Source organism: Amphiprion ocellaris, chromosome 23, assembly GCF_022539595.1.
Source record: "Amphiprion ocellaris isolate individual 3 ecotype Okinawa chromosome 23, ASM2253959v1, whole genome shotgun sequence".
NCBI classification, from domain to species: Eukaryota; Metazoa; Chordata; class Actinopteri; family Pomacentridae; genus Amphiprion; species Amphiprion ocellaris.
In genome coordinates, this window is record NC_072788.1 from 14,450,784 (window position 1) to 14,464,878 (window position 14,095).

At 38.4% G+C, this 14,095-nt stretch overlaps 1 protein-coding gene and 1 non-coding gene across 2 annotated transcripts in view; one reads left to right on the forward strand and one right to left on the reverse strand.

Annotated features, from left to right (window-relative positions):
• Positions 1-5,367: 5,367 nt before the first annotated feature.
• Positions 5,368-14,095, reverse strand: part of adissp (adipose secreted signaling protein) — a 33,957-nt gene continuing 25,229 nt past the window's right edge. The window contains exons 5-6 of the mRNA XM_023287840.3: positions 11,858-11,983; positions 5,368-7,648 (exon numbers count right to left, since the gene is read on the reverse strand). Of these exons, the coding sequence (XP_023143608.1) occupies positions 7,548-7,648; positions 11,858-11,983 (227 nt within the window). The 3' untranslated portion in view covers positions 5,368-7,547. The remainder of the gene's footprint in view (positions 7,649-11,857; positions 11,984-14,095) is intronic.
• Positions 9,630-9,700, forward strand: trnag-gcc (transfer RNA glycine (anticodon GCC)). The gene has a single exon. It is a non-coding gene; the product is annotated as a tRNA-Gly (tRNA).

Sequence of the window (14,095 nt, forward strand, 5' to 3'; positions counted from 1 at the left end):
CAAATTAAGGGTCTAAGGACAGCAAGTGTACGACAATGTAAGTTTTAAAGTTAAATTTGTAATCTAGGGGATATATATAAAGAACATTTTGCTATACTTGACTTTACTGTTCACTTGGATATATAAAGAGCTGTGAAACCTAAATTCATGGTTTGGATGTCAGCAGTGAGTGTTTTTTCTTCTTTTTTGTTTGTCCCTAAATGCTGTTTTAGAAGGTGATTCAACTTAAACAAGTTAGTAGTTTTTGTCAGAACTGAAAAGAAAGTACAAAGATGTAGCATCAGCACAAAACACCATCTTTATACCGTTGGTTTAGAAATAGGATATTGGCCTCTCAAGAGCACATATTGGTTCCACCCTGTAAAACTAAATGCACTTATATTTTGAGGATGAACACAACAACAGCCACACATTCACATTATAATATGGTTCAATCAAAAGATGAAAATGATCAAAGTGCTGCATTAAAGGGCAGATTTAACGGGTGTTTCTCTTATTTTGTCCACCCCACACACACACTTGCCTTAAGTCTAGTTGTATGAAATGGGGGTGGCACCCTGCACTCATACAGAACCACACTGGTAAATAAGCTGTTAACACATAATCAATCACAAGCACTATGATAAAAGAGCATAAAGTGAGGTTACTTTTTGTTTTCCCCTGAAGATAAAACAGCTCATTCACAGTCATTCACTGTATATATGCAGAGCCATCTTTATCAAACACCAGCCTATTTTCTTCTGCCAGCTTGATGTTGATGGTGCAGCCTGTAGTTTGTTGTGATTGTGAGATAATTTCAGTTGCAGGGACAACTGAAACACTGGGTGGAATTTCCTCTTTACAGGTGAAACATCTCTGAAAACACTGTGGAAAAAGGGCATTTTGAGCGGGATTATATAATTATAGTTTTGCTGTGTGTGTTTTTTCTTATTTTTCTTATCCGAGGCCGTAATTACTGCACACAGCCATGGGTCGTTACTCCTTTCAGCTGGCCTAATCTCACAGAGGATGAATAGAAACTGTCAATCAGATGCTGCACTCAGCAGCGAGACAAGAGGGGACTGATTGCTGCTGCACTGCAACACACACACACACACACACACACACACACACACACACACACACACACACACACACACTTCCTCCTTCTCTCCAGTGTTTTCACCCTCTCTGATGCACAGCTAAAACCCTCCAAAAGCAGATTTTTTTTTTCTCCACATTTAACGTTTTTTTGAAGACTGCTCATATTTTTGATTTCTGTCTTTGGGTGTGTTAGGAAACATTTTTGTGTCATCCTGTGATTATGATATTTTAATAAGTGCAGGAGATTTTTGGCTACTGCTTCTGATGCCTAATTATACCTCAGCGTTGCCATTCAGGGTGTTTATCACACTGACTGACACATGTAGTAGTTTAGTGTTTCTTGGCAGTTTTATCTACAACACAAATAGACACAGATAATGAGTTTATGGGTTTATTGGTCGATACAAATGTGCTTCTATGTGGAACCAACCTATGCTTCAACATACACAAAGAATGTAAAGCTAAAAGTACAGGAGAACAATTAATCACCCAGTCAGTTTGAAAGAAGACCCCAACAAACCAAAAACATCATGACAGAATTTGTTTGATACACTTGCTTCATTTGAACCAGCTCCAACATTAAAATGCTGCTTATGTTAATGCATCAGCAATATATACATGTTTAATGCCCTGAAATAGGCCATTCTGCTTAATTAAAGCTTTTACTTCTAATTCTCTGAGCACATTTTACTGATAACACAGTATTTCTGTACTTAAATAACACTTCAAGGCTGTATCTTTACTTGTAACAGATAACTGTCAGAGATGGTGTTAACTCTAAGAATAACAGTGAGCATACTTGCAGTTTTTGTGCATATACTATGCAGTGAACGTCTTCATCATGTTGAAAGTATAAAATAATAATTCCACAAAGTTTCTTTACCTCATGCTGACCTGAAACCAATGCAATATAAAAAAAAAGGAAAAACAACCACTTGGATTCTTTGTATGTTTATCCTGATGATAATCAAATCTGAGTCCATTCCTCTAAAGTTCAAACGCAGTTTCAGTGATATAAGACTCCTGTTGTACTCAGAATCCCCCCTTACATTAAATTACTGCACATAAAGTCGCATTTCTCGCGTCACATGACACTGATGCCTACAGCTACCCAGATCTACTCACTGCCTGTATTTGCCCAGAGGCCCAGAGGAGAACACTTTATTTGCACCACGCACCGACTGCCTCATCTCCGTCCCCCCGTGTGCGGCTGGATTGCGGCCTCGTAGAGATGAATCTGATCAATCAGATCAATCAACAGAGATTACTGTAATCCCAGAGGTCAGAGGGAGGGCACCGGGCCACGCAGAGTTCATCCCACACAGGCTTCAGACAAATCTCTGCAGGAATGGCATTTGACCACATGTAGGAGTCCATGCAGCTGTTATTTCATTCAAGATTTAATAATTTTGACTTTATTTAGTCAGCAGATGGTTTAAAGCGCCTGCAGTGGAGCGTCCAGGTTCCACTCAGGTTAGTTGTTAATACAAAGTAGAAGTTGAAGATTTCTCTCTGCGTGTTTATTCTCTTGTATGACATTTAAGCGGCACAACAAATGCAATTTTACGCTTTGGCTGATTTCAAGCGTTTGTAAGACTACAAATGCATCTATCCATAGTCTATTTTTAAAAGCAGAACACGTGATCTGTCCCACAAGCTTTGGTGTTATTTGTGTTTATGGAAACAGTTGGTAGAAGCGCGTTATAAAACCCCACACCGCTGCTGGTCTGGAACTGGACGCGGACGCGCCGAGCTTGTTAGTGAGAGAAAAAATAAGTGATGGCGTTCAGAGCTTGGTGGAAATAAAACGCTTGAAAGGAGGAGGGAAAGAAAATGTAGCGTAGGATGAATGCATATTGTGAGTGTGACTGAATCCAACTTTACACCGTTTGTTTTGCAAAATAAATCCGATTATTATCCGCATGGACAGGCACAATGGCCTCCTCTTTATAATAACATCTAAGTGACCATTTGTCCGATTTAAGTAAAACATCATTTTGGCGTTTGCTCCACTTTCTGTCAGGAGGTTTGATGGTGTTTTCTGCTCTGCTGGTAAAGTTTCAAAACAAATACAACACCATATAGAAAAGCTTTAGTATTTAGAGTGTAACCTATAAATTCGTTCATTTGAAGTTATCGAGCAGCGACCAGAGTAGAAGTGCAGTTAAATTGAAGAAAATGTTTTTTTAAAAGATGAATTGGTATACGTAGTGCTGCTAATAGCCTTTTTAAAAAACTGTACTGAGTATAATAATAATAATAATAATAATAATAATAATAATAATAATAATAATAATAATGATAATAATAAAAAAAAATAATAAATAAATAAATAGATAAATAAATAAATAGCACATTTAGCCCGTGAGAAGTTTGCATTTTTATTCGGTTTACTTCAGTTTAGTAAATTCATTAAAAAAAAAAAACTTTATTTGAAATTAGAAAGATAAATAAAATACAAAAATTCAGATCATTTTATTTTACATTTTCAAAATAGATAACGACTGATTTACGTAAACTAGGTAAACAATATAAAATATGTAGTTTGTTACTTTTAAATAACACTACGTTAGTTTTGAGCAACTCAACTGAAGTAAACGGTTTAGGTTAACTAATACTCAAATTTAGTTTTAATTTTTTTTCTTTATCCACCTGCAGCTCCGCGATCAACAATATTTATTAGCAATACAGCAACGCATGAATAATTTAGAGCCGATTTGTCTTGTATTCCCCTGCAGCAGCTCGTAGTTTATGGATGTTTCTCTTTGGTTATTCCATATGAATCCAAACACTGAAGCACCGCAGACACTGCGAGGCCCATAGACCTGCTGCAAATAATAGGAATGGGAAAAAGTTTGACCTAATTTATATTCATGCTGCTTCCAAATGTTAACAGTTTAAAAACAAATTAGGAGCTGTTGTTACTTGTGCTGAATCCAGTCAACTTTAGTCGGGATTTACCTTTAACATTATCAACAAACGATCCAATAACGACGAAATAATAAAAGAAAAATAAAAAACAAACAAAACAATCATTCGGTTTTCTTACAGGTCTGGTTTCTCTGCAGCCCTGCATCATCTCTTGTACAAAGTTGGACATTTAGTCAAAACGCTGTGAAATCTCCGGATGTAATGATTTTTGGTTTTATTCAGCTGCAGGAGCGATGCTGTCTGAGTTAGAGTCCAGGTTTAGTTCAGGACACAAAGCGTTCAGAGGGAAGCACAGATCGCTGTTTGGTTCAGCAGAGTTTCTTCAAACTTTTTTTCTGTCTCTGAACCCGTCAATCGGCTGATAATTTCTGAACATCAGATACAAACGCAAACTAACAAAATATCAGTTAGTAGAAAGACAGCCCTATATGTGGGAGTCTTGCAGTCACCACCTTGTCTCATACACTGCAAGGCCGTAATTTTTATTTTTTTTTTTTTTTTTTGGCAAAACTCTAATATGGAAGTGAAGTTTTGGAGGTGGAAGCCAACTCATATACCACTCTAAATCTCTATAATGAGTTTTACAATTTTGACTGAAAGGCCCAAACTCCACATCCTTCTAACTTTTTATTATTATTATTATTATTATTATTGTTTTACTTTGCTACAGGATGCCTTCATGCCCACAGAATGGTCTATTCTCGCCAGAATAAATGTTTGACTGCTTGAAGTAAAACTAATTCAGTAAATCTCTGCCCAAGTTAACGTGAAAATTCCTCACTAGTGTAAACACAGCTAGGTGTGATTTTGAAACTGTCTGAAAATTCCCATTCAAATACAGCAACTAAAGAAATGCTGCAAAGATATAGAAATTAAAATGACAATGTTAAGACACAAGGTGGTCAAATAATGAAGTTATTTTTAATCTGAGTGAAATGTTCCTAATTTAGACTAACAGCCTTAGATGTAATTAATCCAATCAGGTTGAGATATTTTTGTACTGTTCTACAGCTTTACATGTTGAATGTAACGTGAACTTCATTGTGAGCTGATTTCTGATCATTTAGAAAGAGTCACACATCTAGTTCTACATACAATTTAGTCTTTCCTATAAGTTAATATAGGCTAAACAAAAATGTCACCATGATGAACCTGTAAATTTAATAAATTATGAAATAACAATAAATTCTGATAAGATTTTAAGACTTCATAAAAATGATATTTCCTGTTTTTACTCCACTGGAATGAGTAAATACTTTGTGTAAATGTACATCTTATGGGACAACTGGCTGCTGTAGCACAGGCTGCCACCAAGTGTTCCTGCAATGAACTGACACAAAGAGCCACAAAACGTAAACATACACACTTGTTTATTCATTTTTGACATTAAAAAGTACAAATCACACACACGAGGAGCAGATATCAACATATAAACTGCTACATTCTTGAAACAGTAACCTATCGAGCACATCAGTTTTACACTAAGAGGAACTTTGACCTATTATGCACAAGCAAACATCAAATAAATCTATTTAATCTGTACTATGCCAACAGCTCGTGGTCTAATATGAAGAGAAATTACACACTGAATTGTTTCTTTTAAGGCTGAATGCATTCAATGACAAAACAGAAATATGCAGTAGTTGATTCACAAGAAGAAAACGCTATGATTTTTTTTTTTAAAAGAAGAAGAAAAGGAGATGGCAGTGCAGGCAGATCATGGCACTTGTTGTTTGAGCACACATGTAAATTAGCAGAGCTGACAGACAAAGTGCCTGTCGCCCCCTTCTGATCTGCACTCACACTGTGATGACAGCATCAGGGACAGAGAATCAAACACGCCTGTTTGAGACGAGCTGGTGGAATAAGAGGGATTTAACACTGGAAAGACTACAAACAGGCAGGTGTCATGTTGGATTGTAATGGCAACAAATTTTCTGATCGCAGACATGTTTTATTTCCCCTCGTTTGAACATGTGCACTCCAATACTCACTTCACCTCACAAGTGCTTGTCTAGTTACAGCGAGAAACAGGATGGAGACGGTTAAAACAGACATAAGAGAAAAACAGGACGGTGCAGTGAAAGGCACTTGTGTCACATGTTTCTGATGAATTCAAGCAAAAGAAACAAATCATTTCCCTGTCTGACTGGCCAAAGCAGGCGAGTTTTTTTTTTTTTTTTTTTTTTTTTTTAAGGAAAACACCACCTAAAACATAACATTATGGTCACCTACTGCTTCTTTGATTGATAAATGTGTAAATAATTTGGTCTTCACATGGTCAGAAAGCACAAAAACCCCCAACATATTATATTTATTATATTAAACAGAGACATGCAGGAAATCCATTGAAATTTCAGTTTGAAAAATGAAATGATTAATTCATTATCAAACAACATGACTGACAAATTAATTAATCAACAGTTTGTGCCATCTCTGTTTATCCCCCCCTTTTTTTTATACAGTTGTGGTATTTGATCATTCCATTTTTTTCAATTTTGTGTGGAATATTTTCCATTCAGCAAAAACGGAGAAAACAGATACAAAACACCAAAAATAAACACACATTTTGGTGTTACCTCCTCATGTTGGGGAAAAAAAGATGCTTCTTTTATTTTGCAACGATCAAACCAGACATATGTCAACAGATTAGTGCCATATACAAGGAGAACATGTTTTGAGGCATCATTTTCTCCTCCCTCAAGTATTACAGCTGCAAATTTGCTTCTCACTCACACAGACACTTGTTCTTTTGTATTTCCTAAAAGGCAGTCTGGGAAAAGTAAGCAGTAGCAGAAGTAGTCTGGGCAGGTTGAGGTTAAGTGAGTACAGCAGAAATATCAGGAAAGGGATTTAACATTCAAGATTGAACATACTGAACCATTTAAATTGGACTTTTCCTTTAAATGGAGACCATTAGAGGAGCATTACATAGAGTGGTCTGCAGGGACCCCTTATGGCTAAACAAAGGCATTGCATGCTCAGTTCAACTCGACTTCCCTACATTGTGCAGATTTGTTTCTTCCTTTAGGGTCACTTCCAAGCTTTTTTAATTAATAAAAGAGCCCTTGTTTACTCCTAATCCTATAAATCCATGTGGGTTACAGTTTGCACGTCAGGAGAGGAATGAAGTAGAGCACAAATAGCAGTGAAAGGATGTGAGGGTGATTTAAGGAGCACTGCTGCCCTCTAGAGGTTCAGTAGGGAAAACACAGATTAACTAACAACAGAGCATGCCATAGTGGAGACAAGTGTCCGTCCAGATGCTGCAGCAGTCACAGCAGACCAAAGTTTTCATGTTAATGTTCTCAGGATGAAGAGCTGCATTTCTTCTGAGCTCCAACACTGAACACTGAGGCTGGGATGAAGCAGTATGTGGCACTAATCACATGTGTTTATCAATGGGCAGTTGTGACCTTTTTTTTTCTATTTGAGATGAGGTGTGTTCACTTTGTGCACCTTTGAGATGGCAGATATGTGTGTTTCTGGATGTGTGTTTGCATCAGGTGGGGCACAGAGTAGAAAGATGAGATTCAGTCAAATCCTTGCCAGTCACTCTGCTCGGAGTCGTACTCCAGCTCCATGCCAATGCAGCGAACTCCCTCCAGCAGCATGGGGGTACCGTGGTGGCGATCTGCATGACAGGCAGAGATAAAACACACATGACTGCTCTAATTGTAGTTTAGATGTTTGAACTGGATGCCACATAAGTCAATTGAGTTTCTAATATCTGTGATACAGAGTTAGACACCAAGAATGGAAGTATCTGATGTAGCTCCTGAGAAGAGTCACAGTCTGTCAATAACAACTAGAGGACAATTTTTAAGTCAATAAAACATTGTTAAGTCATCATTACACACAAAAACCTCCACACATACTCATTTAGTAAAAGGGGCTGAAATAGTATCTTAACATTTACTCTTTAAAAACCCAACCAACGACTGCTGAGAAAAATATCTATCTATCTGTCTATCTATCTATCTATCTATCTATCTATCTATCTATCTATCTATCTATCTATCTATCTATCTATCTATCTATCTATCTATCTATCTATCTATCCATCCATCCATCCATCCATCCATCCATCCATCCATCCATCCATCCATCCATCCATCCATCCATCCAAAAGGATAAACATACTGCACACTAGCCACGTTGTATTTGAACCATGTTTGTACACTACAGTCATTTGATGGCTGCTACAAAGCAATGACGACTCATTTTAAGGTGGAACAAGCTATTATAATTCAATATTCCGTTCATTCGGTGTGTATCTGAAAACAAATCGGGCATTTCTATGCCTGGCTAAGAGGATTTTTTAAAAGACCTGTCCGCCTTATTTTTTTGCAGTGGATGGTTTCTGTGAAGCAGTCGCTTGCAGAGTAGGTGTGAGAGACATCAGTAAAAGCTCCTTTCTGCCCTGTTTCCAAATGTTGAGCGAGAAGCTGTTTTAAGCCCTGATAAAAACAGACCAAGACTGTCATCCTCTACTGGTACAACAAGTTTAGTGTCCCCAGGCTCCTCCATGCAGCGACCAAAACTCCAGCTTCAACAATGGCGTCCACAGCTGGTTCTCTAGAATTGACTCTACTGTGTTTGTGTCCTTACATGTAATGATAAAAACCACTTCCATGCTCATAAGCTTGGAACGACTATTTTGGTTCACCAGGCCAGCTGTTAGTGTCATCACCATGGCAATGCAAATCCATGAATTTGGGGAGTAAAGCATCTGAAGGATCGCTGGTAGGAGAGGTGTGTTTGAACGTTAAATTCAAATATCAACAGTCTTTTAAAGAATGGCTCACTATTTAACTGTATGAAAAGTGGTTCAGATCGAGTGGACTGATGTCTTGAAAATGATACATGTCACTGAGAGCTCTGTCCTGCAGTGCTTTATCAGCAGCATCTTAAAATCATTTAAAACTCTAAACTAAAAGTGAAAGGAGGTGACAGCGATGTGATTTTGCTTCTGTTTTTTTATTAGTCTCGGAGCAGCAAGTTCAATAAGCTGGAGAGGAGCAACTGACACGGTATCAGATGTAAATTAACTGTCACAAGTTCAGTGAGTTAAAACCATCTTCAGTAGGAGTAAGCTCTACTTCATCAAACCTCATTTTTTATTTTTTAAAGCTAGAGTCTGATACAAGTCTCACTACTGAAATGTAATTCACGCAGTGTGGAGGACAGAACCGATTAAAGGAAGCAGCTCCGCCTTCACCCTCTCCTTCTAGGAAGTATCTACTTACATGCAACGACGCTTCCATCTTGTGGTTTCCAGTCTTAAACGTTGTAAAGTACATAAAGTATATGTTAAAGTATAATGCAGTAAATTATATCGGATCATGACCACAACTGCAGAGCTTAAAACTATTTGCTACGGATTTTTACAAAGTGATTACCCTCCACAGTATTATTTCATGGGTAAACTCAGGAAACAAGTCAGTTTCGTAAGTACTGTCACAAGAACACCCGGGGCTTAGCACAAACGATGTTTTTTTTAACCATTCAAAGTCTTTCGTTGACTTTTAAAACATAAGATAGAACCTAAAACGGCATAGTCGGTGTTTCACTCAGTCTTCACTCTCAGCAGTGCACACTGAAGAAACACAAATGCATTGGTGGTTCAGTGGTAGAATTCTCGCCTGCCACGCGGGAGGCCCGGGTTCGATTCCCGGCCAATGCAACGATTTTTTTTTCATGTCTTTTTAAAAATAATGTTAAACGCAGTAACTATACTTACAGTGGCTGAACCAGTTGAAAAAAAAGCCTTTTACAGTTTCCCATAGCCAAATGTGAAATAACTTATTTTACAGTTGCACCCCAACAACCACAGCATTAACAAATACTAGATAACTGCTTGCGGTGCCTGGAATGCTTTCTTTAAACATAATGCCCAGTGACCTGGTTACCACAATATTAAGCACAACATCCAATAACTTATAAGAGCTTTACAGAACAGTTTAATTTGAACAACATCTATTTGATCCTGCACCAAAATGCTATATTTTCCTCATTCAGTCACTGATCTAAAAGCAACAGTACAGATAAGAGTAACAGCAGAGGTGGAGGCACAGCTTAATCCATTGATCTGGTTTTCATCCAGGCCTCAATTACACACAGACATCTGGACAGATGTTCAGGCCACACAGTGCAAGTAAAAATAAACACTCAAATACACAGCCACCATTCATCCTCACACACACACGCACGCACGCATGCATGCATGCAGAAATACGCACACAAGTTCTATTATATATACACAGGCACAGATGGAACAACACTTACGCCCTCTTTACCTAATTTTCCATCTGCTGATATGAACGGTAGAGTCTAATTCAGTCTCACTGGCAGTGATTTAAGTGTAGAAACTGCAAATCCATTACAGCATCTGTACAGCAGGCTGTGTAAGTAAGTAGTCATGGTACTATTGTGTACCTGCACAACAGCAGGGGTTTCATACACAGGCTGTTTTGAGCAACAGTGTAAATTCTGGAGATTTTTATAAGCTACTATAATGTGTTATTATCTTAAATGTGTATGGAAATAGATTTTTTTTAGGTAGTGTTGTTGATTGTATAAGTTGCTCTAAGCCTAAATGCAGAGTCACCAGCAGGTGGTGGCAGCTCACCAGTTATGATTCTGCAAGCTCAGCCTTTCAGTTATATCTGTCAGTGGTTACTGTAACACCAAGACAGGCAGAAATAATAGACTCATGAATGTTAGAGGGATTGCCATTAATCTAACAGGTCTTAAAGCACTGCTTCCAAACTGCTTTGAAAGAATTCTTGGGAAAACAAAACAGTCTTTATCCACGCAGTAATTTTTCGTATTTTGCAATTCAAGCGGTCTGAGAAGAAAATAGACTTCTGCACCTCCTCCTGGGTTTGTTTTCAGGTTTTAGAAAATCAACCTCCTGATGGGAGACTTGGACCAATCACAGGTCTTTTCAGAGAGAGGATGTTGCTGCTACTTCTTTCCTACACATGCAGATGCACATAGATGTCCTCTCAGATGGTGGCGAGAGTGATTCAACGGCCGAAAAAGTTGAGATTCCAGCATTTGTAAAAACATCCTACACTGCAGAGGAACCCAAAAACAAGGAAGAAGGACTTATCAAAAAGGCAGTCTGAGAATAAACAACGAGTCCATAACGGTGAACCATAGATATAGAATTAGAATCACGTCCAGTAACTACTATATTCTGAGCTTGTTGTTCTTCTATTCTAGTTACTTGATTTTCCTGTAATATTTAATATGTTGTTGCAGCTGAGGAAGTAGGTTGTTGGTAGATTTACTAAGCAAGTGTGCCATGAGTGGCTATGTTGAATGTTGCCCATAGATTAGCCTTTTGTAACTGCAGTCCAAGACTCACAGCTGCAACTGTACCTGCTTCAGTTTCATGTTCATGTTTAAGATATACTTGTGTTGCATGTCGATATGGAGCATCCATATGGCCGAGCTAAGACAGAAATCGGAAAGCGGCAAGAGGAGGGCTGTGTTTTCATTATGATGCCTACTCCAGCTTTTATAAGTTAAATCTTTAAAATCCTTTTGGTCCTTAAGGGTTTATGAGCAGAAAAGCCTAATAAAAATAATCTGTGGAAGCGTTCCGGCTATTTAACTGAAGGTAATCCCCAAGTGATTAATGTTTTTCTAATAAAAAAAAGTCTAATAGGAAGAGGTTGAGAAATAGTAACTTCTGCAAAATCCATAAGCTCAAAAATCAACTTTCAAAAAAAGGCCATCTACAGGCTACAGTGTGGTGCAATATTAGCGGTTCATACAGGTAGCACAGGAAAATGAGATTACTGTCACTTAGATATTGTACAAACAACCTCACCCATGACTCTGGCATGGACTTTGACTTTGACACAGACGTCTTCGTTGGTCTCACTCAGCAGCAGAACCTCCTCACACAGAACTCCCTCCTGCTGGGCCATGTACTCGCACGTTATCTTCAGACCTCCTGGAAACGCAAAGAGAAACACAAAGAAGATTGGGTTTCCTCTTTTTTGCCAAGTTTCACATCACAGACACACACAGGATTGTTGTTTTTCCCTCCATGTGAGATAATGTTTTCAATATGGATCAGACAGACAGGCGGCCAAGAGAGCAACACGATGGAAAACACATAAACACTGCTGACCAATAAGTAAACAGTCATAAATATATTAACTGCACACCGTGACAAACATCGTAATACACCTGTTAAGCTCTGGACGCAAGGCAGAGCGTAATAAAGTGTGTGAGAGTGGGGTCAAAGTAAAGGTCAGCAACCTGCTTCAGTTACAGGCATGTAGATGGCACGAGTCCCAGAAATATTAGAGGATCGCCTTTGGCCCATTTTAGCTAGTTTAGCGGTGAGGGGAAACACACACACACATTGGAATTTGTAGTTACACATTTACAAAAGCAGCTTTTTTAGCCCACACAGGTACCAGATGTTTGGGATTTACCACCTACGGCAGCATGACAGATGACAGGAATTCAATACAAACAAGAAATAGGTATGAAAGTCAGCTGTGTTCTTCAGATTTCTCAAAGATGGTTGCTGCACTAACGCTATCTGAAATGTGTGTTGCTGTAATCCTCAGCCATCTGGAACTCTGTGCAGCTTCTAACAATGCTGCTGAGAATTACACGCAAAGTATTCAGTTCAGGTCTGCCAGCAACAATAAAAAAAAAAGAGCCACATAATAAACTTGTTTTTTATTTGGATAATGTACTCTGAAGGACTGTGGCTTTGTGTGTGTTTAGGAGGCGATAAGGCGCTATGTGACTGGCAAAAGTGCCGTAATCAAACAAATTTAAAGGGGATTTAAGTAATGAAAGGCATTTGGGAGATCTGTTTGCAGCTTGTACAAGCTATGGCAACATTGAGTTTGAAGGATAATTAGAATGGAGATGTGACAAAAAGTGGGAACAGAATTAAAATTCTACATACTGGAATAATAATATTGCTGTGCCATTTACATTTTGTGTGTATTCTGGACTTTTTTTGCCCTGGATTTCACCTCTCAGGCAATGTGCTCTCGGTAGAAGAGTTCCTTGGCGGAGTTATGTGACAATTGGTGTATGTTTGTCCGTCTGTCTGGTTATCTGTGCATAACATTACTCAAGGAAGGTCAGAAATGACACAAGTGATTATATTTTGGCAGTGATGCGGCTTATAGTCTGGATCCACGGATTTGTTAAAGATTTCTTTATCATTGTGAGATAGCGGCATGGCGTCACTGTAACTATGACTACAAGTGAACGCTACGTCAGCTGCCTGCTGACGATCACAAGTGCGATCCTACTACAAATCGACCGCTGTGGACTTATTGGGACTTATCCGTGGGAAATCACACGACGACTGAGCAGCCATGGGGGAGGACTGCGCTCTCTGAGTGCTTTTCTTAATGGAGCTGTATTCTGCCTGATAGGAAGCCTGTAGACAGGACTCAAGACTGACACAAGGTTCCCACAACTCTAAAATTTCAGCAAAAACAAATTGAATGTGGTTTTATTAAATTTCCTCTTCGATCATTGATTAACACCACACCAGCACTGCCATGGTATTGCTCAAACAAACATATCTGAATCAGAAATTGGGTCTGAAGAAGCATAATGACATGGAGAGCAAGTTAACAGGATTGGTTCCATCTGTTTATTAGATATGAAACCTGGAAAACCAGAATCCATATTTAAAAACATGTCAACAAGGTAGAAAAATTAGATTTTCTCTACTAGAACTGAGTATCAATCCAAGAAAATGCCATTGAAGACAGCGATCATTGCGACTTTTACATTCTTTACATGTCATTATAGTGTCATAATAATAATGGAACCCTTTCCCCAAATTAAAATAGGCAAAGTTGAACACCGCCTACAGTTTCTATCAGCATCATCACTCTTGCTACCCTGCCCCCACTTTCAGGAAGCACTTGCATTTATTATTGCTCTCTACAGCTGGTTAAACATTGCAGACTGACCACAACTGGATCAGTAAACTATTATCTGCCTCTCTATCGAGCTCCACGGTCTAACAAAGCAACAATATGCAGTTTGCTGTTTGGTGTTTGTTAGGCTTTAATAG